This window comes from Triturus cristatus, chromosome 10, assembly GCF_964204655.1.
Source record: "Triturus cristatus chromosome 10, aTriCri1.1, whole genome shotgun sequence".
Lineage (NCBI taxonomy): Eukaryota > Metazoa > Chordata > Amphibia > Caudata > Salamandridae > Triturus > Triturus cristatus.
The window spans coordinates 362,065,872-362,092,618 of record NC_140593.1 but is presented as its reverse complement, the minus strand read 5'-3'; the positions used below and the strand labels follow the sequence as shown (position 1 = coordinate 362,092,618).

The window sequence follows — 26,747 nt, the reverse complement described above, 5'->3', positions numbered from 1 at the left end:
CATCTTCTCATGCGAGAAGTTACAATACATATGTTACAGACATAAATGATTACACATTAAAATTGAAGACAAAGAAAACGTAAGGAGTCGACACAGCATTTCGGTGAAATCAAATTCCTTCACATTTTTCAGGACAAAGTTTTCATGTCTATCCCGTTTTGCACAGATGTTTTTATAAAATAAACAAAGCTTTTATTTACATATTGGGTATATCCTCAATGTAATTTGTTGAAATAATTTAGTACACACTGATATATCTTATGTTTTTGCTTATGATATTGAATATATTGATCTACAGTAACGTATATGTCTGGTTATAGTACATGATCCATATTGAGACAGGCTCTTAAATACAGAGACTTTTGCCCAAAAGATTGACTTTTGATTAGGGTTTACTTGTGTTTATCTAACTTGCTACCTTGTCCCTTTTCTTAGTATTAGGGGAACTCCCTCCTTTTTTAGGTCGAGCGTAAGCGTACGACCTCGTGTATATTTTAGTATACTTCTCTTGTGTATATAATACCAACCCCATGCTTCTGATTTTGTTTGTTTCAGTGTCCTTCAAAAATCCTTGCTTGCTAGTGGTCAGTCCTGCCTCTTTGTTCCTCCTTTTCTCATTAGTTCCTCCCAGCAGCAGGGACTAACTACGGTATTCTTACGCTTTGTCACGTTTATCTGTTCTTTCAGGACTTTCTTATTCTTGATTTACTGCTCTAGTTTGCCAAAGCTTCCCTTTTAGTTTACAAAGCATCCTTGCTCTGAGCTTAGCTTCACTGCAGCGCTGTCTGCAAATAGGGCTGTAAATCATGCTATGTTGGTCGCATTCACAATACCCATGGCCCCTTTGTTGTTTTTAGTTCGAGCATTGGGGACCTCCTGTATACTTTAGTACTTTCATTTTCACGTCATTGAAAACAGGCCTGTAAATCTTGTCATTGCGCTGTTTTCATGTTTCACCATGGCGCCAACAAAGCTGGCATCTGCACCGAGAGGAAGCTCCTTTGAACAATAAGTTCCCTTAACCCAGATTTGCATTGCCCAGGCTTAAGCTACTCACGGGAGCCTTTTGTCACCGTGCTTAAGTGCAAACATTCACGCAAAAAAATACATTCTTCCTTCATTCATTTTTATCCCTGTTAATTACGGAAATATGTTGTTCAAAAATAGATATCCGCATGTGAAAACGTGAGAGAAGTGAATTCAGTGCACCGTTAATATCAATGTTAAACGCTCGCGCTGGCATGTAGGAAACGACATTCATTATGCTTTTTTTACACTTCAGAATCACTAGAAGGATCATTTGAAAAATGGGAGCAATTTATACTCTAGAAACCCATGGCAAAGGGGTCGACTTTAACTTTCCGTTTACTGCTTAAATGGCATATCCCTTAGTGCCATTATCGGCAACTTCCCCCACTCAGTCTGAGCATGCATGAATAAATAAATACACAAGACAACTTTTGTTATGGGAAAATATTGCTGCAGGTTTATTCCATACAAAAGTATGCAATATGGTGGGTTATCTTACAGGTGATCCAAGGGCAGGCAGCTGTACCAACCTATACTGCCCCCACCTGCCTGATGAGCCAGCACTGTGGGACACCCAGTCAGTGCTACACCTTTTGGTGATCCTCCTCCGGATCACGTGACACGTTGGTCTCTTATTACTCACATCCTTTTCAGGGTGGAGCGTAGCAGGCAAACCCCTGTTTGGTCAGGCCCCCAACTGCCCGAAGGACTAACGGAGCGCCGTCGCAGTTTTCCAGGAACCTGCCCTGAGGCTCCTGGTCCTTGGCTCTGGCACCCCTGCTGTGCTGTGCAGAGGTACCCTTACTGTACCCGTCTGCTGTAGAGGTACCCTTACTGTACCCATCTGCTTCCAGATCGCCCTGTAACTCCGCCACAGTTCTGGAGGCGGCCCCTGTCGCCACCAGAGCCCCCCTCCCCCACCAAAACAGCTAATTTCTGACCTGCAACCTGCTTTCTAGGGCCTCCTTCATGTCCAGTGGAACGTGTCCATGTCCACCTGTGACAAATGCACCCCATGTTTGTCAACCTAACCTTAGGCATACGCCTGGATGGCAATGGTGACAATGGACCGCATCTTTATCAAAGTAGCCTTCAACATTAGCCTGAATCAGCTCATGCCTGATGAAACCCAGACCCCTCTGGTCTGCGAACTTACGCCATGAACTGTTCACTCTTAAAGGGATGTTCAACGGCCTCCTATGACTTAGCTCCGTGCCACCTCTGCGGGGGATCCTTTCAGACCACCAGAGCTCACATTGACCCATGCAGTTGCTGATCTCACCAATACAGCTCATTTCTCACCTGCAACCTCTCATTTCCAAGCCTCCTGCAAATCTAAGGGAAGAGATCCCTCCCTACTGGTGATAGATGAACCCAATCTATATCACAATAGCCCTTGACGTTAGCCTGGACCAGCTAGTGTCTGAAGAAACCAAAGGCCCTTCTGGCCTGTGAACCTGTGCCAAGAACTATTCACCCTCCTGCGGGAAAGTTCCACTGCCTCACGTGGCCCAGCCACGTGCCAACTCTGTGCGGGACGATTTCAGACACCATGGCTCACATTGCCCCATCTATTTGCTGATCTCACCTAGCTGCTGTCCTTCTAGCACTGTGTGTGCCAGAACACCTGTGTCCCCCATCTACGGGACAGCAGCCCACTTGTTAGGTAACCGCTCCAATCCCTGACTGCCTACTTTGGCTATTAGGGCGAGGGGGATTATGCTTAACATTTGCACAGTCCCTTTGCTTTCTAAATCATGATGCACAGGAATGTTCATAACTAGAAGTATGTGACAATGACCAAGGGTTTCCTCCTGCCCTTGCCATGCATCCCTTATTCCTTATGGGAATTTTGCCAGCTCAGCTCCCTCTGTGGTGAAACCCCCTATGCATACCAGCTAAGAGAATCTGTCTGATTTAATACAGTGCGCACTGTTTGCGATATGCTGCCTAACATTAAGGATTGACTAAGTCCTACTTTACCCCCATCCTAGAATATTCCTGAATAAGGGGCAGGGGCTTTCACACTGCCCACCCTTGGGCAACCCCATCGATGGAAAAATACCTGTTCCATTAAATTTAATTTTTGTTGATCACTGGACGTGCCAAATGTTCTTTTACATAGTAGCCTTTTGTGCATGACACTTTGTTTCCCCATTTCTTGGGACGGCAGCACACTATGTTGGCTGACAGCGTCACCACCGAGAGAGGCTGCTATAGCTAACCGGGTGGGCATTTAAGCTTAACTGCAGGAACATGTCACCTACCCTTGGTTCTGGGGTGCACTTACTTCGCCCCGTTGACCAGATGGTTGCACAAACCCCTTTGATTGCTAAACCCTGGTGAACACCTTAATGGTGTCAAATCTGGTTTGAAACAATATATGTCTTGTGCCCACTATTAGAGGCACCTCACCCTTTTGTGCAATTACAACTTATGCAGCGCACCCTGCTTGCTTAATTGCCGTCGGATCACAGCACATTAATGTCCATCTTCAACCCTGGATGCTTTAAACCTGCCAAAGTGTCGGAATCCCAGTTCCCTGTTTAGCTGCAGTACACCTTCAATGGATCCACTAGGAGATACCACAAACCGCATTGGTCATGCAAACCTTAAGTACACAATTTTCACCTGGGCGTACCTCAAAATGAGACAGGCTCCACGCAGCTGTAAGGCCAGAGACACACATATATTAAACCTTTTTACTGGGTTTTTTCACTTGGCACTCTTCTGGTTGGTGAGGCGGAACCTCCTACCCAGCATAAGCTGACTGTCTAGCGTTGCCGCCACACCACCCGTGTCCCTGGAATCACCCTCCATCCCCCTGTGCAATAGCCATATTGCTAAGTGGGCAATCAATTCAACATCCCTCCTTTCCTGCTGGACTGTTGGATGTTCAGTTGGATCTGTGGTGGCTGCACCCAGACTTCCCAGGCAGCTTTATTGCTGATAATGTGACCTTGGGGGAATCTCACGCTTGCAACTTGTAACTACAGCGATTGTTTAATTGAAATGGTACTGCATGTCTGAATGAACTATGCACAGGCAATTAGACTCCCACATGCGCAGTTGTTGTGAACAGCAAAGTGGATGGCCAGGATGTGTTGGGGGACCTCCCCCTACCAGTCTCTGCTGTAGATTTCCCTTAAACGGAAAGGCCCGCTGTAGCTCAGCGGACCGGTGAAATTGTATCCCAAGCCTTCCTACGTGTAGTTCACATGGTGAAAATTGGAGATACTTTTAATACCACTGATGGGGGGGGACAGGTGAAGTGCTGGGCCTACTGCCAGCATCTCCCCTGCTCCGTCATGGTTTCCTAAGCACCAGTCCCGTACCCTCCTAATCCACCCCAGGATTTAACAGGGTTGACCCCACCAACCTGGGATGCGATGGCCTGGTAGCCACTGGACCAGTATGTGAGTACTATCGGGGACCTAAGCTATCATCTATCTCAAGCAAGGAATGGCCACCTGCAGCGCTCAATTGCTCCCCGATAAAATGATCTTCACCGGCAGTTAGCATAGCTCAATTATTGATGTCCTGCCTGGGTCCAACCCAGCACTCAAAGAAGTGCTTGCTTCCCAGGTGAGGTGATGCAGCCTGACATACTATGCTAAGAGCAGAGTGCACCCGCTCTGTAACCCCCTGGCTGCTTGTCTGGCCTTCCTATATGCCCAGGGATACCTAAGGCAATGCTTCAATTCCAAACTGGTGTGACTGTGCAAGAAGTGTAGTGATCCTTCACCTGCACGAGTCGCCCAACAGACAAGTTGGCCCTGACTAACCTTGTGTTCTGGTGCCAGATTTGTTAAGGCGTTTCCCATGTTCTATCAACTATTGGGCTGTTGGAATGCTGAATGCAAGGTGGGGATGCTAATCTCCCCCAAACTCTGCGGACACCACAGCTTGCGCAAGCTTGCAAGATACTGGAACATTTTTAGACGTTCAGTAAATGTGATACATTGGACTTGTCCCTCAAACTTAAGTCAGGCACCTCTAGGTGAGGTCTGGCTCTCCCAAAGTTCTGCTAATCTGTACCAGGGGGCAGACCAGTCCGTGGGAACAGGGGATGAACAGTACGTCCAGCTACCTGCCCATTCTAGGATCTGGGAATGTCTCGTGTTCCTTACTACGTTATTGACCCTTGTTTTTCCCCAACTTTCTAAAACCTTGCGCACTTGAAAGGTGACAACTCCCCACTCCTGCCAGGCTGCCATGACTAAAGGGCGGGTAATTATAGCTTAACTTAAGCAACATGCCCATCATTAGTTGCATCGACCAGACATCAGCTCAGGCAATTTTGGTGATGAACTATGGTGCCAATTGACTGGTGTCACTCTGGCTTGCGAATGTATGTCTATTGCGCATCAGACCCAGAGTGCCCTGCTTTGTTTCGGCTGGGTGAAACTTGCCTGCGCCACCCGTCCGGCCTATGGCAATTGTGCAGAACTCCCGCTTACGGCGGTCGCTGTATCTGTCAACCTCGCAACATTCACATTACAAAACTGTAGACAAGGCAGTTCCCTAGAGTGCCACAGTGTACTAAGACAATGTGTTTCCCTTCAGACTAAATTAACTTTTGCTTGAAAACCAAGCTTTTAAACAAATCATGCTAATAATATTGATGAGGATCACGCAGTCCTCCCCCCACCAATACATTCGCATAACTAAAACACAACAAGCTAAGTCGAAGTCAAAAGGTTGTTTGCTAGTGCTAGACTTATAGGGTTTGCAAATGCTTCATGGCATTGGTCTACATTCCCGCAGGCCTTAAAACTATTTCTGCAACAAACACCCTCTAAAAATTATGATAAAGACTGTATCTGAATTGAGAGGCATGGGCCGGTGAAGATAGTGGCAGTCTAGGCAGCATAGGTGGCTAATACATATCTATATTTCCCATTACTGGATCAGGAGACGGGGATCAGAAGTCCCCAAGACACTTTTTGACCACAAACAGTAAACAGAGCAGTTGCTTTTCTATACCATGGGATGTGTCACTGAGGAGTTCCCATTGCACCTATTAATTTGGCGCTGCTTCAGCAGGGTGGGGTCCATGTACTCATGCTTCAGTTGTGAAATGACGAAACTGTGCAGGATCTATGAGGAGATTCGTAGAAGCTACATCATAGTTGTAGAACTACACTTACGCAGTGTGATTCACCTACCTGCACGTGGGTCACTGCCAGAAAATGTTCCTCGCCAAACACCCCCGCCTGCGTAGCGTTCTATATAATTAGTTATATAGCTTACCCCTGTTCAATATTGCCTGGGTGCACCCGGGCGAAGATAGAGCACTCTACATGGGCAAAGGCTGCCCTCACACAAAGGCACGGACGGGAATCTCAGAATTGTACCTCATGCCGCACAGGGACCTGGGGCGGGCACTGAAAGGTGCGAGGCCGGTGCATTACGGGCGTGTCTGAAGATAGTAAGCTGTAAATCGGAGCTGCTTAGTCTGCTGCCAGCTGGTACTTTATGGCCTCTGTCATTGCGTCGGGCTACTTACTATAAGTAACACTACATTTGCAAGCCAGGCTTAATGGGTCATAGTTGCAGAGACAGAACCACAACTATGACTCCGTAAGCTGTAAAGTGGTGCTATGCTCCGTTTGCCGCCGACTGGCAATTTGCGGCCTCTGTCATTGCCTCGAGCTACCTATTACCCTACACCCACAGGCTAGACTATGCTTCAGAAAATAAGCACAATTGTGGCTTTGTTGTAAGAATATTGACATGCTACGGTTCTGGAAAGAAGAGGCAAAGCCAGGACATAATCAGTCACTTTGAAGCTACATCACCGTCACAACCGTCTACAAAACTACAACTTTATTGCTGCATTACTCCAGAGCGCACACTTCAACCCCAGCCACCGTCAATACACCTAGCTCCCAGCCACGTGCCTTCTTTTACTCCCCTCCCCAAACCACAAAAGCCAGCGAAAATTGCCCATGTACTACCAAGGTGCCAAACCTCAAACTGGCTCCAGTCCCCCATTGCATCACAAAGTAACATTGAACATCATCAAAGCAAAAAGGCGTTTCCAATATTAGCGCTATGAATGCCCACCATGCTGCATTTCCATTACGCGAGTCCGCAGAGTCATAAATGAACTTGTGATGGAATTGAGGCATAGGCGCCCTCCTAAAACTTTTGAATCAACTTTAAAATTAGCAAAATTAGTTCTATGAAGGAAAGCATTGGACGAATCGCTCACCAAAAAGAAAGGACATATCAAACCGCTTTGGTCTACCCTGCTAAAAAGGATATAGCAACACCTCTGATCGGTATTGGTGAATGCCTTGGAAGTATTCATTCACGTTCAGCCAAAGTGAGTAACACGGCCCCCAGGTGGCCCAAGACCCTATGGCACCATGGCAGTACATGTTGGTTTAACGCACCAATATTCAACCTCCAACTGATATCATACTGTTTTGTCCCAACCAGGACACAATGTCCTGTTCCAGCCAAGGCAGACGGACCGTAATGCAAACTGAAGGCACTGTAAAGGAGGGAGGAGACCTGCCCGCGAGCATGTGCATGCATTGTTCTCCCAACTCATTACATAAAATGGCCCAGAATTCGCCCTCACTCTGGCGCACAGCCAGAGTTGGGCTTTGCGGGTAATGTCGCACCCAACGCTGCAAGAAGTTCCTGTGAAGCGAAAGAAAGGAGGACAGAGCTGATATCCTTCAAGGGGGTTTAAAATTTTCAGAAGCGATATGTACGTTTTTCTTCAAGGCCATTCGATCCAAATACATGGTAAGAGGTAACCAAAAGAGATCTCTGTTAAGAGTGGGAGTGCAAGAGGAGGCAAATGCAACATCAAGTCTATGAAAATGACAGAGAGAATTCCACCAACATTGTATAGAAAGATTAGCGAGAGTTTTCCAGTTAAAGGATATGCGTTGGAATGCAAGAGCAAGCATGAGGTCAAATAGACCACAACAATGTGCTGGAATGTCTAAAGATTCAGAAAGGCTGCCGGCAAAGAGAAGAGGTAAAGAGTGAGGAATAGAAATTGCAAAGAGACGAGAGATATATGACCAAACCTTATCCCAAAATTGAGCAACAGGAGGACAGAGAAAGAAGAGACGAAGAAGATCAACATTAGGAGAGCGACAGGTCCAACAATTAGAATCAAGAGAAATAGAGAAACGGGATAAAGAAACTGGAGAGAGGTAAAGTCTGTGATATAGAAAGAACAAAGATTGGGTAAGAGAGGCGGAGCGGGAAATTTTTAAGGTTCTGGACCAGATTTTATCCCAAAAAGCAACAGACCAATCACATCCCAAATCCAATTCCCAAGAGAGTTCTAGTTTAGACTTAACGCGATCTGGATTGGGGGACGAGAAAAATGTATAGATGAGAGAAGCTTTAGGAAGGGTAGAAAGAATTTTAAGAAGAGGAGAATAAGGAATAGGTGAAGATGAGGGAGAAAGAGAATAATAAACGTCAAGAATAATTGTCATAAGAATGGTGAATTTGTGTAAAAAGGAGCACGGGCAATGAAATAGAAGTTGAAATTGGGGAAAGGAGCAAGGTAAGACACCATCAAAGAGCTGATTAACCCATCTGAGACCCCTTGATCTCCAAGAGTGCCAAAAAATGTGTCTGTTGTTTAGGAGAATCAACAAATTATGCCAAAGAGGGGTGTCTAAAAAGGATTCACAGGTAATAGGGGGAGACAGGATCAAGAGTTCCAAGAGAGAAGAGGTATGTCTAAATAAAGGAAGGGAAGTATAGGAATTTTGGGCGGAAAAACGTATAACTTCGTGGAAAGAGAAGGGCAATAGTAGTGTTTGCTCTATGGAGAGCCAAAGTGGAGAAAAAGGAGAAGGCTCTGATGTAAGCCATCTAGATGCCTGACGTAACGAGAAGGACTTATGATAGAGACGAAAATCTGGGAAGTTAATTCCACCATTCGATTTTGGTTTACGAAGAGAGGCTAAAGCAATTCTGTTTTTTTAATTTTTCCATAGAAAGGAGTCTAGACATTTAAAATGAATATTAGGGATATGAACAGGAACCATGGAAAAAATATATATTAGAAATGGGGCTATCATCATCTTAATTGAGTCCAATCGCCCCCACCAAGAAAGAAAAAGAGGGTTCCAAGAAGAGAGTAATTTGTCAATACACGAGAGGACCATAGACATATTTAGTTGGATTGAAGCTGCGATGGAATTAGAGAACCATATAACCAGATATTTGATTTTCGAAGAATTCCAGGCAAACCCAGTGGAGGAGAAGAAATGAGGGAGGCAACATTGTGTAAGAGGGAGAATTTCAGTCTTGTCAGAATTAATTTTATAACCGGAAACATGTGAAAAAGAATTAAATTCAAGTAATAGAGCAGGGATAGACGTTTCAGGAGCAGAAATAAAGAGGAGAATATCATCGGCATATGCAGAAAGTTTCAGCTGACTATTACCATAAGGAAAACCAGAAATGGAATCATTGTTGCAAATAGAGTTCAAAAAGGGTTCAAGGGCCAGAACAAAGAGAAGCTGGGATAAAGGACAGCCTTGACGGACACAACGCTGAAGAGAAAAATAAGAGGAAAGGTGACCATTAACTAGGACTGAAGCTTTAGGAGAAGAATAGAGCAGAGAAATAAGAGATATGAATTTAGGGCCAAAACCATGCCAATGCAATGAAGCAAACAAAAAAGACCAATCTACTCTATCAAAAGCTTTCTCTGCATCAACAGAGATAGCAGATAGAGGAAAGGAGAGGGAAGAAGCGTTATTTAACACATTGAGAAAAAGACGAGAATTATCAGAAGTAAGTCTACCTTTAACAAAGCCACACTGCTCTTTACGTATAAGATGGGGCATAAAGGGATCCAGGCGGAGAGCAAGCAATTTAGCAAATAATTTATAATCCACATTGACTAAGGAAATCGGACGATAATTTTTACAAAATTGAGGATCACGGCCTTCCTTGGGAATAAGGCAAATGGTGGCTTCTTGGAAAGTTTCCGCTGCCTTACCATATAAATAAAATGATTGAAAGAGAACTAAAAGCCTAGGGATTAAAAGGTCAGAAAAATGCATGTAAAATTCAACAGAAAGTCCATCAGGACCAGGAGATTTCCCTTTAGTGAGGGTATTCCAAGCATTGGAGAGTTCAGCAAGTGAAAGATCTCACAAGAGCAAGCAAATTAAGATGAGAAGTAGAGGGAGTAGGAAGCTTCTCAAAATAGGATTGAATAAGAGAGGAAGTAGGAGGAGATTCTGGTGTGTAAAGAGACTGATAAAAAAGTTGAAATTGGTCAAGTATTTCTTGGTCTTTGTGTAAAAGGGAGTTATCAGAAGAGTAGATAGAGTCTATAAAAGTACGCTCTTTACGTGATTTGAGATAATTAGCCAAAAGCTTGCCTGATTTGTTATGACCGCCATAATAACGAGCGCTACTATGAAGGAGTATTGAGGAAGCGTTATCAGTAGTAGATTTGTTGAATTCAAGTTTAGCTCGTATGAGGTCTGGTGAAACGGAATTAGTGGAAGATGTGTAAAATTTATGTTCTAATGACTTAATATGAGCCAATAGGGTTTTCCGTTTGAGAAGAAAGAATTTCTTTTTCTTAGAAACAAAATCAATAATGAATCCTCTTGCAGTAGCTTTAAAGGAATCCCAAAGAAGATGAGGGGACAAGGCGGGGTCGGAATTGAGTAAAAAGAATTCATTAGTAAAGGAGCGAAAAGAAGAAGAGAAAAGAGGGTCAGTAAGAAGGGAGTTATTAAATCGCCAGCGTGAAGACTTAGGATGTGGGGGAAGTAGATCAAGGTCTGTTACAATTGGAGCATGGTCCGAAATAACAATGGGTTCAATAGAAGAGGATAAGAGATTTTGGGATAAAGATTGAGAGAGAAAGATGTAATCAAGACGAGAGAGAGATGCATGAGGGGGAGAGAAAAAGGAGTAGTCAAGGGTATCAGGATGTGAGAGCCTCCAAGAATCAATAAGATGTGATTGAGAAATGGTGTCAAGGAATTGTTTGTGCGTCTTATGAGGTATGAAACGAACAGATGATTTACGATCGAGAAACGGATCAACAATCTGGTTACAGTCACCACCTAAAATAAACAAGGTATCTCGGTGTTGAATACATTTTGTTGTGATTAAAGGCCAAAAAGAACAATCTGGTTGTGTAGGACCATATACATTGAAAACAGTTAAAGGTACAGAATTAATTAAAAGCTTAACTAACACCCATCTACCATCAGTATCATTATCATGGGATACAACCTTACACTTTCGTTTCTTGTGACATAGAATAGCGACACCATTTTTTTTATTGGTAGATGGAGAGAATAAAACCGCACCCACCCAGCTTCTCTTCAACTTAAGCGACTCAGCTTCCGTAAGGTGAGTCTCTTGTAAAAGGACTAAATCTGGGTTCTAAGAAGCTAGGTGGGAAAGGACTCTCTGTCGTTTAATAGGATTAATAAAACCTTTTACGTTCCAGGAAATAACTTTGACTGTAAAAACAACAAAAATGTAAAAGAGACAAAAATTACAATGACAAAAGGAAAGAGAAGAATGCCAATAAGTAAAAGAAAGAAAAAGATGAGAAAAGAGACGAAGAGTAGAGAAAGAAATAGAGAAGAAAAGAGTAAAAAGAGCATACTTAGAGAAGGAAAGAACAAGTAGGGATAACGAAAAAGAGAAAAAACAACCAAAAGGTAACAGAAAAAGAGAAGGAAAAAAGGGGAAGGAAAAGAAAGAGGAAATACAAGAAAAGACAGTACATATCCAAAAAGGATGACTGAAGGCAACATACCTGAGGGGGAGAAAAACTACATAAACAACGGGGCAATGGCGACACTCAACAAGATGAGCCTCCCATGTACGGGAGTCCAAACCGCACCAGGACGGAAGAACGCAGAAGGGGAGCCACAAGAATTTGAGAACAATAAACCAACCAATCTATATGGGTAAACAAAGGTAACAATTAACATCAGGAAGATATAAAGGAGAGAAATAACCAACTAGCATGCAACACGAAAGAAGATAAATCTTAAGAACAATAATAACTAAATAGCAAACATAAAAATAAATAAACATGAGGAAAGAACTACACTAAAACTGCCTAATACAAAACCGCAGAATAACAAAAAACCATACGTGCGAGTATAGGAACACAAAACCTGTAAGGAAAAAAGAAGGTTAAATGTTCAACCATTAGAAGAGACAGAAGTATCCATGCCCGTTGAAGTTCGAATATGAATAAAGTTTTTAAGTTCCGCAGGATTTTGAAAAGTCCATGTTTGGTTCTGGTATGTGACTTTGAAAATACATGGATTCCGGCAGACCATAAACGCGTAGGTTATTCCTTCTATTTCTATTTTCTAAATCCTCAGTGTGTTGCTGTAGAGCAAGAACCGATTGTTCCAGAGAGGAAATTCGTTTTGAATGAATTGGAATCTCTGATGCCTGCTGCTCCACCGACCATAATCTGCTATCCATAGTAGACCACTTCTCCTCAAGAAATTGCATCTTGCTATTGGTTTCCTCAACAAACGGCCGCAAAGAGTGTATCCCCCTCCAGAAGAAGCTCCATAGAGATGGGAGACGGAACTTTATCAGGAGAAGGAGGGTCCTGTTTCAGGTGCTTAGAGGATGCAGCAGGTGATGATCATTTACTTACAGAAGGCTGCGTCGGGGAGGAACGAGTAGAGGCAACTCCAGCCATTTGGCCTATGTGAGAAGATGCCTCCAAAGGAACGGACTTAGAAGGAACGAAAACAAATTTTGGATTACGCAGCTTTCCCATATATATCTGACCTTCAGGGCGCACAGGGCCTCAAAAAATAAATAAATAAATAAATGAAATTCCAGTAAAATTAGTTGATGGAGATGTGCACTGATGGAAGAATAGGCAGACGAGGGAATAAACCACTCACAGGGAATACTGGAACTCCTGTGTAGGACATGTGAGCCAGGTAAGCAAATGAGGTAAAAAAAATGTCCAGTAGGAGGTGTTTATATGATTCTTTGCGATAAAATGTAAAAATATAAAGTTATCTGAGGTACAAAGAATTAAAGGCAGCAGACCTATCTAAATGCCTAAAGTCACATACAAAATGGCAGGCAGCGTGAGGAGACAGTTGCAGTAGTAATGCAGCATGGCAACACATGAGGAGGAATCATTCCTCATGTAAAAATGCATTTAAACTGTCCATAGAAGTAAAAAACAAGAGAAAACAGCAATTTGTTGGAAAAGTCAATCAATGAGCAATAAGGAATCAGCAGCATCGGTGGTCTCTAACAGAGCGCGCATATTCAAAATGGCGGGCGCTTCTCAGGGGATAAGTCCGTCGGCAAAAGCAGCATGACGCGTAACGCGGCGAGAACCCAAAAGTGCTCACCAGAGGCACGAAGCAGTCCAGAGCACCATGCGGCCAGAAGGAGACAGCAGGCAAGGAGGGAACCGCGTCGGCATTTCAAAGACGCGTCCCGGTCTACGGAGTGGAATCCCTAAGCGGCCATCTTGCGCAGCGCCTTAGCCACGCTCCCCGCAACCTTGTAATCCTGACCAGCTCCTGTCAGGTAATCTAAACAAATATGTATGCGAACAGAACCTGTCACATATAAACAAGATGCACTATCCACATGCCCGCTTGGTGCTCAAAATATTGCAATGTACTTCATTTGAGTCTACAATCTAATATCCATTTCAAAACATATAGTGCCTAATGATGCATAAAACAGTGAACCAAAACAAATCCAAAGCACAGTCGTCATTGTAACATATCTGAAGTAATTAAACACAAATTCTTATGCTGGAATGCAATCGCATAATCATCAGATTCATTGCATTTTCTTGTGCTTCATAATTCCATATGGTAGTTGCAAGTCCCAATGCATTTCGGGAAATCCCTTCATCAGGGGAACACTGTAAATAATATAATACATATTTTTAACAATCAAATAAAACTTATACCAAATTTCGCATTTCAAAAACAATATAAGGGTATTCAGGACGGAGACCCAGGTTCCGACAGTGCATATGAACATTGATCAGGTTTGCCAAGCTTATCATGCATAAAACGGTCCACTTTAAGTGAAATCGAACCTCATCACATCAGTATGACCATACACAAGTACCATACACAAGTACCAGACAGTCTGCAGCTTTACGGTGCACAATCTATAATACGTGGGTAAACAAGAGGATATAAGTGCCCAGCCTCGCTGGAGGTATTCTTAAGACGTGAGAACGGAGGAGAACAGCTGTTTTCTGTACATGCACCTATATGACCGATTTAAAAAAAAAAAAAAAAAATTATCGTACCAACCAACTTCACCACACTGGGGTTCAGAGCGCTGTATCTAAGGATTGCACGAAAAGACCAGCGGTCTGTTCTGCTATTCCCATGTCCTGTTGTACTCCTTTACTGCTCACCTCTGCATCGCTTCTCCTGGAAGGCTGACCCCTGCATTTCCCATCGTTCTGTTAAGGAAGGGTGCTTAATGTTACTCCTATGTCCCCATTCCTGAGTGCTCTCCTTTCATGGCCGCTCCTGGTAGCAGCCCTCTGCACCTGAAGCAAGCACCTCTTTAGGGCTGTGACTGACTCCCCCACCCCCCTTACCAGTGCCCAGGCCAGGAAATAACCTGCAATTTGGCAAATCAGTCTATTAAATAAAATATAATTTATACCCTGTTGATGTATTCAATGTATCCTTGTCAATGTTTGCTTGACGCATCGTGCCAATAAACTGTGTTGTATAGCACGGTCCAGATGTTTTGGTTCGGCTTCTGTCTGGGAGGCGGAGGGAGTGGGGAATCAGCCCAAACTTTTCAGTACTGGTTAAAAAGGTTCACCGCAGCTTTACACAAATTTTGCGCACTTTTGCATTCGTTATTCTATCATATTTATCATTTAATCTTTGTGAGATGTAATTCTGTCATTTTTACTGTTTATGTCCAGTTGTGCACACATCCTTGTTTTTCTGCTTCCCCCATTGGGCCACATATGCCAGCTAAGATATCTGCATCCTAAGTAATCGTTCGGTAAAATTTACTGTATTTAAAAAAAAAAAGTATGTTTGTTTTTTCCAAAGTTACATGCATTGTACATGGATTGGTCGAAATAAAGAACACATTCATGTATGCTCGGTGGTTCTTAAAAAATAGTTTTTCACTATTATTAAATGCATGATGGCACACAGTAGCATCAAAGTTCCAACCTGTCCTTTGCAATTACTCGAATACCTCTAATAAATACAGATTTGCACAGTGTGAGAAGTTGGCCTGATATATGCTGTTCACTAGTTATAGCGGGCACCCTGTATCAGTCCAAACAACCCCTTATTGGTTATAGGTTAAAGACAACCTTTATTGAAAGCTATCCTAGTGGTAGCTATGGAGAGCAGCCTTCAGGCTAAGTCTAGAAGGAATGTAAAGCAGCTTGTTTTACCAGTCTATAATCTCTCGAGTCACTAAATGAAAGATATCCACACCAGATATATATATAAAATATATGTATTTATTACTAAACACACCCTTCTCGTCTCTTTATGAGACTAGAGGTCAAAACACATAAGTTACACTTCAATAATCACAGTAAAATAGCTAAGCCTGGGCGAAGCACTACGCTACGCTCGCGAAGTTTGCGAAGTTCGCGCTACTTCGCGAACTGCACGTAGCACAGTGCGAACACGCGTAGCGTAGTGTTGCGTAGTGCTGCGGTCATTTTTTGCTTGCTCGCGGTCCTCAACGTCAAGTTGGCGACCGCGAGCAAGCAAAATGACATCCCGGCGAGACTTTCTCCTTGTTCGCGATCAGCAACATCAAGTTGGCGATCGCGAGCATGGAAAATAAACCTCCCGGCGAGATTCCCAATGCGAGGAGGTCAGGTTTCTCATTGCGAGGGGTCGCGTATGCTTGCGACCGCTCGCGATGAGAAACTAACAGTTCGCGTTGAGAAAGCTGCCGCTCGAGTAAAAATCTACTCGAGCAGCAGAAAACTACAGCTCGCACTGTGCAAGATGCCATTTTCAATGATTGCACAGTGCCGGTTGCTTGTCCGCACTGTGCAATCATTGAAAACAACATCTTGCACAGTGCGAACATGTTACTACGCAGTTCGCGAAGTGCTACGCGTAGTGCGAACTTCACTTTGCGTAGCTTCGCGAAGTGCTACTTCGCGAACTACGCCCACCCTTAAAAATAGCACAAATACACGTCAGGCCCTAGGGATGAGCCAAACCATATACTAAAATAGTGGTATAAGAACCTCAACTTCACTAGACACAAGGCCTAGAGCTTGTAGAATCGCTGGGACCCCAAGGAACCACCCAAGGTAGTGACACAGGGGACCCACGGGGCCGTGTGCAGTGTGTGAACACAGCCGCAAGCTCCCGTTAGCTTCTACGGGGAAAGTTGCGGTTAGATTTTTAAGAGATTAGGGACACTTAGAAATGAGTCAGGACCATACCCTTTTGGGCTTAGGAAGTTCTAGGGCTATCACCCACGGGAGCACCGGAGTACTCGTGTTACCTCACCCAGGGAAGCCGGGTGCATAGGTGTCTTTTGGTGTTGGGTCGCGTCGTCGATTTCAGTAGGAGCTGGCAAAGAAGTGCTGCTGCCATGAAGAAGCGAAGTGTCCGAAGAGATCTAAGCCTGTATTGAAGATGAGAAGAACCTGAAAGCAGAGGGGACAGAGTCTGGGTCACTAGCCAGTGACCAGGAAAGCGATGAGCAGACGCCCACCGATGTTGGGTGATTTTAGGTGAAAGAGGTGAAGCTTGACTCTTCAGCCACGAGGATCAGGAGGTGTCGAGGATGATCAGGAGCTGGATTCGAGCTGTCCCACAAAGGATGTTGAGTGCTGCAGTGTTGGTGCCCGGATTGGACAAAACAAGCCTTGGCAACAGCAACCCACGCAGACCAGCAAGGTCTGTGGGACTCACCACTTGGTTGGGAGTCAGGGCACATCTGGAGCAACCAGGGAAGCCCAAGGAAATACAAAGTTACCCCCTCAGGGACCCACCTGTCAACGGACCAGGGATCGCGAAGGGACCTCAAGACGAAACACAAAATGGTGGCCCACGGGTCACTCGGAATGACCAGGCTGACAATCTTCGGTGGATTCAGTGCTTGATGTGGGGGCTATAAGTCAGCCCAAGCACAATTTCAAGAGATGTCGAGAAGTCAATGCACTTGCAGAAATGCACGGTGACCAGGAGTTCCGGTTTCACGCTACTAATGAGGGCTGCAGGTCTCAGCTTTGCTAAGGACTCGGGTCGGCCTCTGAGATGTCTGGAAATCCTCTTCCTGGGCTGCAAATACTTCAGAGTCCGGTGGGAGCTTCGATGATGCAGACCGGCAAATTGTTTCTTTGGTGCCTGCCAAGCAGGGGAGTCACTTCTCGACCCCAAGGGAGATTTCTTCAGTCCTCTGGTCTTGAGAAGAGCGTCAAAGGTCCAGGATTTGGCTTCAGAGTTTCTTCCAGGGTAATCTAAAGTCCTAATGACTGGGGTCCCATACTTATACTAAGGTAGGGGGTTGGACATACTCTGGGGACCCACCTATGGGAGGGTTTGGAAAGAGAGGTGGCTACACCCATTTCCTTTGTCCAGTTTCGCACCAGAGCAGGGGCTGGAAGCCCCTGAACCAGTTTGAGCTGGACTATGGACAGGGACACCAAATGTGCCCCCAGTGCAGGACTTCAAAGCACTCAGAGAGTGCTCCCACCCAGCCCCAATACACATAAGCCTGTCTGGGAGGTGGTTACACCTCCCTGTGACAGGAAACCTATTGTCCAGGCCTCCCCTGCCGGAGTTCCGGTCAACAACAGGAGGCCAGACCCCTGTCTGTGGCTGCAGCATCCATTTTGTGATGCCAGGGCTCTATTAAGTTTCTACCGGGTGTACCAGTGCTGTCATTTCTCTCCCTCTAGAAGGGTAGGATCATACTCCCACACCAGTTACTGGTGTGGGGGTATGATTCCAAGGTGTTTGACACCAAACACAACATGTTTCGGTGCAGCCAGTCCAAAGTTACCATTTACTGTTTGGTTATAATGCACTTAAGAGTATATGGTCAGGCTGCACTACAAACAGCATCAGAGAATGGTCTCTGAATGCTGCAGAGGGGCTCTGCTCATGCATAAGAACCAAGCACTCTGCCTTCAGGATTGATAAGGCCTGCCCTAGGAGTGACTTATAGGTTTATATGTATGCATATATATATATATATAGTGATATAGGTAACCTATATCACAGTAAGGGGTGCTTGCGCCACCTTACCCAGGCTGCAGTAGCAGACCTATGTTGTCATTTTGGGTGGCTTTCCAGGGGTGGCATAATACATGCTTCAGCACCTGGTAGGCCTCTGGGGTACCTATGACCTGGGTACATAGTATACCATATACCAGGGGCTTACAAGGGCACCTCAGATCCAATCTGTAATGTACCTAAAGTACATGGAATCATTTTAGAGGGGAAGCAGCTAGGCTGGGGCCCTGAATAGCAGGGTTCCAGCCAGACTAAAGTAGAAAAACAGTGAAACACCAGCAAAAAGTGGGGGTAAACATGTGAAGCAGATCCTACTCTCCTACACACAGCATCACCTAAGCACCGCCTCAGTATCACTCAGCACCACCTCAGCATCAGTGCACCACCACCTCACCACCAGCACAGATCAGCACAGCACCGCCTCAGCATCAGTGTAGCACAACCTCAGCATCAGCACACCAATTCAGCATCAGCGCAGCACTATCTCATCATAGCACCACCACCAGTGAAGCACCAACTCAGCATCAGAGCAGCACCATCTTAGCATGACTCAGCTCCACAGCACCACTCATCATCACCTCAGCATCATCACAGCACCACCTCCTCATCAGTGCACCACCAACTCAGCATTAGGACAGCACCACCTCAGCACCAGCGCAGCACTACTTTAACATCAACACCGCACCATCTCAGCATCAGCACAGCACTATCTCAGCAGCATCAGTGTACCACCACCAGTGAAGCCCCACTTCAGCCACTGTGCAGCACCACCTCAGCACCAGCGCAGCCCCACATCAGTACCATCTCAGCATCAACACAGCACCACCTCCTCACCAGTGCAGCACCAACTCAGAATCAGTGCAGCACCACCTCTGCATTAACACAGGGCCACCTGAACACCACCACAGCACCATCTCAGCATCAGCACAGCATTCCCCCCACATTAGCACAGCACCACCTCCTCAGCAGTGCACCACCACCTCAGCACAAATCAGCATCACTCAGCACCACCTGAGTAACACCTCAGCATCAGCACAGCATCATCTCAGCATTATCACAGCACTATCTCCTCATCAGTGCACCACCAACTCAGCATCAGCGCAGCACCACCTTAGCACCAGCTCAACATCAGCACAGCACCATCTCAGCATGCGCACAGCGCAATCTCTGCATTAGTGCACCACCAACAACACAGCCTCACCTCAGCAGCAACTCAGCATCCATGCAGCACCACTTCACCATCAGCACAGCACCACTTCAACACAGCACCACCTAATTTCTAACTATGCCTACATAGGTAGGACTTGTGCAGAAAGAGGAAAAAAGGTGCAGAAAGAAGCAAGAGAAGTGCAGAAAGAGGCAAGAGAGGTGCAGAAAGAGGAACAAAGGTGCAGAAAGAATCAAGAGGAATGCAGAAAGAGGCAACAGAAGTCCAAAAAGAGGAAGAAAGGTGCAGAAAGAGTCAACAGAAGTCCAGAAAGAGGAAGAAAGATGCAAAAAGAAGCAAGAGATGTGCAGAAAGAACCAATGGAGGTGCAGAAAGAGGCCTGCTTTGACTGTACCTTATAACAGACTCATACAAAGTACCCTAATCACTAATCCTTCTCCGAAGATGTCTTAAACCTCACTTTTCTCTTGAAGGTTCACTATTAATCGACTGCTCAGAATGTTAGGCCTACCAAATATAAAACAGCCATTCTAAGCATATCACTGTTGTAAGTCCGACCAAGTTTGTGAAGGTATGCATGTCTATCTATGCTTTTACCTAGTGACATGTTAAATGAAAATAAACATACAAACACTTAAATACTTGTGTTTCAAACAGCATACTCTGTTTAATTTGTGTAAAAAAAGGTGTATGCATTTCGTTCTGCTCACAATACAGGGCACATGGGTATTCAATAGCATATTTGAGGAGCACTATAACACATATATACATAAGACATGTCTGCCTGTGCAACCGAATGACAGAGCAGAACTGAGAAAATTTGACAACCTATAGGAGAAGTTACCCACTTTTTAAGCTACCATCTTCAGATGCATAACACATGTAAGAATATATATACAAGTAGACATATACCTCAGCCATGATAGCATGCAGACGTTTAAACATAGCAGCTTGCACCTCCCATTTGAGTACAGAAAGAGGAGAGAAAAGTTCAGAAAAAAGCAAGAGAGTTGCAGAAACAGGTGAAAGAGGTGCAGAAAGAGGGAACAGGAGTGCAGATAGAGGCAAGAGAGGTGCAGAAAGTGAGAAGAGAGGTGCAAAAAGAGGCAAGAGGGGTATAGACATTTATACGAGAGGTGCCGAAAGAAGCAAGAGCAGTGCAGAAAGAACCAAAAGAGGTGCAGAAGGAGGCAAGTGGGGTGCAGAAAGAGGCAAAAGAAGGGCAGAAAGAAGCAACAGAGGTGCAGAAGGAGACAAGAGAACTGCAGAAAGAGGCAGGAGAGTTGCAGAAACAGGCAAGGGAGGTGCAGAAAAAGGGGTACTGGGGTGTAGAAAGAGGCAAGAGATTTGCAGGAAGAGGGAAGAAAGGTGCAAAAAGATGCAAGAGGAGTACAGAAAGAAGCAACAGAAATGCAGAAAGAAGCAAGAGAAGTACAGAAAGAAGCAACAGAGGTGCAGAAGGAGGCACGAGGGGTGCAGAAAGAGGCAAGATAAGTACAGAAAGAAGCAACAGAGGTGCAGAAGGAGGCAAGACAGGTGTAGAAAGAGGGCAGTGGGGTGCAGAAAGAGGGAAGAGGGGTATAGAAAGAGGCAAGAGGGGTACCAAAGAAGCAAGGGAGGTACAGAAAGAAGCAAGAGAAGTGCAGAAGAAGCAACAGAGGTGCAGAAAGAGGCAAGAGGGGTGCAGAAAAAGGAAAAGAAAAAGAAGTGCAGAAATAAGCAACAGAGGTGCAGAAGGAGGCACAAGAAGTGTAGAAAGAGGCAAGAGAGCTGCAGAAAGAGGCAAGAGGAGTGCAGACAGAAACTAGAGAGGTACAGAAAGAAGCAACAGAAGTGCAGAAAGAAGCCACAGAGCTGCAGAAAGACGCAAAAGGGGTGCAGCTAGAGGCAAGAGAAGTGCAGACAGAAGCAACATAGGTGTAGAAGGAGGCAAGAGAAGTGCAGAAACAGACAAAGGAGATACAGAAAGAAGCAAGAGCAGTGCAGAAAGAACCAACAGAGGTGCAGAAGGAGGCAAGAGGGTGCAGAAATTTGCAAGAGATGTACAGAAAGAAGCAACAGAAGTGTAGAAGGAGACAGGAGAACTATAGAAAGGAGCAAGAAAGTTGCGGAAACAGGCAAAAAGGGTGCAGAAAGAGGGAGCAGGTGGGTAGACTGAGGCAAGCGAGGCGCAGAAATAGGGAAGAGGGCTACAGAAAGAGGCAAGAGGGATACAGAAATTTGGAACAGAGGTGCAGAAAGAAGCAAGAGCAGTGCAGAAAGAACCAACAGAGGTGCAGAAAGAGGCAATAGGGGTACAGAAAGAGGCAAGTGAAGTGCAGAACAAAGCAAGAGAAGTGCAGAAACTAGCAACAGAGGTAGTGAAAGAGGCAAGAGGGGTGCAAAAATAGGCAAGAGAAGTACAGAAAGAAGCAACAGAGGTGCAAAAAGAGGCAAGAGAGGTGCAGACACATGCAAGAAAGGTGCAGAAAGAGGCAACAGGGGTGCAGAAAGAAGCAAGAGGGATACAGACATATGCAAGAGAGGTGCGGGAAAGAAGCAAGAGCATTGCAGAAAGAAGCAAGAGAAGAGCAGAAAGAAGCAAGAGAGGGAGACAAACAGGGATGCGCAAATTTGCAAAAGAGGTGCAGAAAGAACCAAGAACAGTGCATAAAGAACTGACAGAGGTGCACAAAGAGGCGAGAGGGGTGCAGAAAGGGATGAGAGAGGGGCACAAAGAGGCAAAAGGGATACAGAAAGAGGCAGGAGGGGTACAGAAAGAAGGAAGAGAAGTGCAGAAAGTAGCAACAGAGGTGCTGAAAGAGGCAAGAGTGGTACAGAAAGAGGGAAGAGGGGTGTATAAAAAGGCAAGAGAGTTGCACAAAGAGGGAAGAGGGGTTCAGAAAGAGGTAAGAGGGGTACAGAAAGAAGCAAGTGAGGTGCAGAGAGACAAGAGAGGTGCAGAAAGAGGCAAGAGAGGTGCAGAAACAGGGAAGACAAGTATAGAAAGAGACAACAGGGGTACAGAAAGAAGCAAGACAGGTGCAGAAAGAAGCAAGGGAAATGCAGAATGAAGCAACAGGGGTGTAGAAAGAGGCAAGAGAAGTGAGAAAGAAGCAACAGAGATGCAGAAGGAGGTAAGAGAACTGCAGAATGAGGCAAGAGAGTTGCAGAAACAGGCAAAAGAGGTACAGAAAGAGGGAACAGGGGTGCAGACAGAGGCAAAAGAGTTGCAGAAAGAGGTAAGAGGGATGCAGAAAGAAGCAAGAGGGGTGTAGAAATTTGCAAGAGAGGTGCAGAAAGAAGCAAGAGCAGTGCAAAAGAACCAACAGCAGTGCAGAAAGAGGCAAGTGAGGTGCAGAAGGAGGCAAGAGAACTGCAGAAAGAGGTAAGTTTCAGAAACAGGCAAAAGGGTTACAGAAAGAGTGAACAGGTGGGCAGACTGAGGCAAGAGAGGTACGGAAAGAGGGAAGAGGGATGCATAAATTTGGAACAAAGGTACAGAAAGAAGCAAGAGCAGTGCAGAAAGAACCAACAGAGGTGTAGAAATAGGCAAGAGGGGTACAGAAAGGGGTAGGAGAGGTGCACAAAGAGGCAAGAGGGATACAGAAAGAGGCAGGAGGGGTGCAGAACAAGAGAACTGCAGAAAGAAGCAACAGAGGTGCTGAAAGAGGAACGAAGGGTGCAGAAAGAGGCAAGAGAAGTGCAGAAAGAAGCAACAGAGGTACAGAAAGAGGCAATAGTGGTGCAGAAAGAGGAAAGTGAGGTGTAGAAAGAGGTAAGAGAGTTACACAAAGATGGAAGAGGGGTGCAGAAACAGGCAAAAGGGGTGCAGAAAGAAGCAAGAGAGGTGCAGAAAGAGGCAAGAGAGGTGCAGCAACAGGCAAGAGATGTGTTGAAAGAGGCAAGAGAGGTACAGGAGGAAGCAAGAGAACTGCATAAAGAGGTGGGAGAGTTGCAGAAAGAGGCAAGTGAGGTGCAGAAGTAGGGAAGAGGGCTGCAGAAAGAAGCAAGCGGGGTGCAGAAAGAAGCAACAGAGGTGCAGAAAAAATCAAGAGAAGTGCAGAAAGAAGCAACAGAGGTACAGACAGAGGGGTGCAGAAAGAGAAAAGAGAAATGTAGAAAGAGGCAAGACAGGTGCAGAAACAGGCAGGAGAGGTACAGAAAGAGGGAAGAAGGGTGCAGAAAGAAGCAAGAGGGGTACATGAAGAAGGAAGTGAGGTACAGAAAGTGGAAGAGATGAGCAAAAAGAGGTAAAAGAAGTGCAGAAAAAAGAAAGGTGCAACAATATCTCAACCGGATTCATTCAAGATAATTATGCTTGTATGTGCAAGACATTACAATAGAAGAAGAAATGTGAGAGACCCCAAGTTATTTGCTGAATGTGCTCTTTGGCGCACACCGTACTTTGGTTCTCGGAATCGCTGAAAATCATAGCCTATCGTTTTGAAATAATCATGATGTGAACCAATAATTCTATATATATTATATTTTATTCTTCACCTTGCGCCCTGCGCTGTGTTTTTCTCACGTTGTCACTTGCGCTGTCACGTTTTATCACGAGCACAATGTGCACTTCTTTTGGGTTGCCACTGCATACATGCTCAACAGTGCTGGTATAACTGTTATGTATATCTCAATCCTCTAAATATATGATGCCTAAGAGCACATTCAGCAAATAACTTGGAGTCTCTCACCTTTGTTCTTCTATTGTAATGTCTTGCACATACAAGCATAATTATCTTGAATGAATCCGGTTGAGATATTGTTGCATATTTGTTAATCTGCCTACCCAGATCTCAACTAGGTTTATGGGTTATACTCCTGTTGTTTTTCCCGCTAACAAAGGAGAGGCAGATAAGATGACGAACCCAGCTACAGGGGAGCCTACACTCAAGGACGTCATGGCAGCCATAGCAGGAGTATGCACCTCACTAGAACAAAGAATGGATACCATTACTATCGAAATAACACTGATTAGAGCCGATTTGCAGAAGACAAGTGAGAAAGTGAAATCCATGGAAGTGGTTACTACTGAGCTCAGTAGCGAAACCCATCAGATGCGACTAGAGATTAAAGAACTTCAGGCCGCTCAGAGAAGGACAGAAGATCAGCTGGATGACTATAAAGATCGATCGCTACGCAACAATGTTAGGATCACTGGGGTTCCCGAGGAGGCAGAGGGCCAGCTGTGGACCTATTCGTAGAGGACTTAACACTGAATCACCTTCGGCCCAAAACCCTATCAAAATATTTCACGGTTGAAAGAGTCCACAGGGTACCAGGGGGGAGGCCTAAGCCGGGAGCTCCACTGCACCCAATCCTGGCGAAGCTCCTGAATTTTAGGTACCGCGACACCATACTGTAAATGGCTCAAAAGAAATTCGAGAACAGTGAACTGTCCTTCTTTCCAGATTTTACCATTGTGGTCCAGAGACAAAGAAGTACCTTCCTCAATGTCAAGAAACAGTTGAGGGACAAAGGTATTCGGTACTCAATGCTATTTCCCGCAAAACTGTGAATAGAGGTGGACGGCATGTCCTGGTTCTTTGATACCCCAGAGGCAGCACAAGAATGTCTGAAGGGCTGGGGACCGGCGAAAGACCATAATGCACGATGAGAAAGGACCCCTTCTCCTACTAGACATTTATCCTCAGACAATCAAGCTACAATGAGTGCCGATTAGAACAGATTTGGGCTTAAACCTTTTTTCTTCAGACGACGCTCTGGCGAAACACAACCGGCTAATCAAGAAGACCATACCTGCACTAAGTGACTCAGTTTGAATTCAAATATGTTTTAGTAAACAGACTGGGGACATACAGTAGCAGGTGTATGGCTGTGTGCGGGGTATTGCTACCCCCGATTTATTATTTAGTTTAGCAGAATAAGGCAACATGCACTCTGCACTATTGGGGTTTGGGCAGTTTTAGGCCCAGAGTGCAAGGAGGCAGGTAGGGGGTATGTTGGGGATTACGTTTTAAACCAGTTCAATTGAGGGACAGCCAAGTAAATTTCACAGCCGGGTTTGAGAGAGATGGTACAACAAAAGACCCCAGGATGCCTGTGATCAGCCAAGTAAACATTCACACATGCCTAGTAATGGGAGTTAAAGACAGCACAAGGGAGGGGTGTGGGGGAGGTGAAAATGGGTTCAGTGGGTGAAAAAACCTCAGACTTCTATCCTGGAACAAAACAGTTTGGGGGATAAGCTAAAGAGGGGAATAGTTTTACAGTATATTAATAGACATGGCCCAGATGTGGTCTTGCTACTGGAGACACAACTGGTAGGAAACACATGCAGAGCACTGTACAGGTGGGGCTACTGTCTGGTTGTAAACTCGGGGTTAACCTCAGGCTCACGGGGTGTCAGCATTATGATGCGTTAATCCTTTACGATGTCCACTGAACGCACCTGGACTGACAAATTGGTTAGATACACAGCAATGCAGAGAAAATGGGAAGGAGGGTCACTAACCCTGGTGTCCGTCTATGTCCCCCCAGAGCTACAGGCAATGGCATTTCGAGATTTGGGAAGCACTATGGTAGAGTTTCCAGACGGGAAGCTGATGCTTGGAGGGGACTTCAACTCCGTTGTGTGTGACAGGCGGGATCACTGTCCCCCCAGAGACCTGGGGCCCGTAGCAATTGGTTCTGCCCACCTTTCTAGATGCTATTGGATTGGCAGACACATGGTGAATCCGCCATCCCACTGATACCCAGTTTACATTTCACTCCGGAGTGCACAAGCCTCTCCCGTATTGACTATATCCACACACCAGCAGATCATGTGGGAGATGTCACAGAAATTAGACATATGGCACAAGGTATATCTGACAACTCTCTAATGTGGGTACAGGTGGGAGGGGGTGAAGATCAGGTGGGTAGAATAAATCCGTGGCACTTACGTAACCCCGCTATAAGGCAGAATATAGCCTTGACAGTTGAGCACTATTTCCAGGACAATGAGGGATCTGTGGGCCGGCTCAGACGCTCTGGGAGGCATTTAAACCAGTGGTTCAGGGGCAGGCAATCTCTCAGATAACCAGGGCAAGAAAAGAGAAGAAGGCTGAACTAACTAAGTTGGAAGAAGAGATCTTAGTGCTGGAAGGGGAATTGCTTGTGTCCGTGGACCCTGACACAACTCACAAACTCAACTTTAAGAAGGAAAAATATAAAAGTGTAGGTACGGATAGAATCAAAACATTACAAAGGGAAAAACTCGCTAGAGCATACGAGCTTGGGGACAGAGCAGGCAAATTACGTGCATGGCTAGACCGGCGTGATCATGCAAATCGCCTGGTCACCGAACTTACAGC

The 26,747-nt window shown here is 45.3% G+C and overlaps 2 protein-coding genes across 10 annotated transcripts in view; one reads left to right on the top strand and one right to left on the bottom strand.

The window, feature by feature from the left end:
- Positions 1 to 26,747, top strand: part of LOC146789441 (ATP-binding cassette sub-family B member 5-like) — a 1,226,636-nt gene that overhangs the window by 160,897 nt on the left and 1,038,992 nt on the right. The gene's annotated exons all lie outside the window — the stretch shown is intronic.
- LOC146789442 (uncharacterized) overlaps positions 1 to 26,747 on the bottom strand; it is a 379,805-nt gene that overhangs the window by 196,297 nt on the left and 156,761 nt on the right. For all 9 annotated transcript variants that reach the window (XM_085631582.1, XM_085631585.1, XM_085631584.1 and 6 more), the window contains exon 3: positions 11,819 to 11,964. In XM_085631582.1, the coding sequence (XP_085487708.1) occupies positions 11,819 to 11,964 (146 nt within the window). The remainder of the gene's footprint in view (positions 1 to 11,818; positions 11,965 to 26,747) is intronic.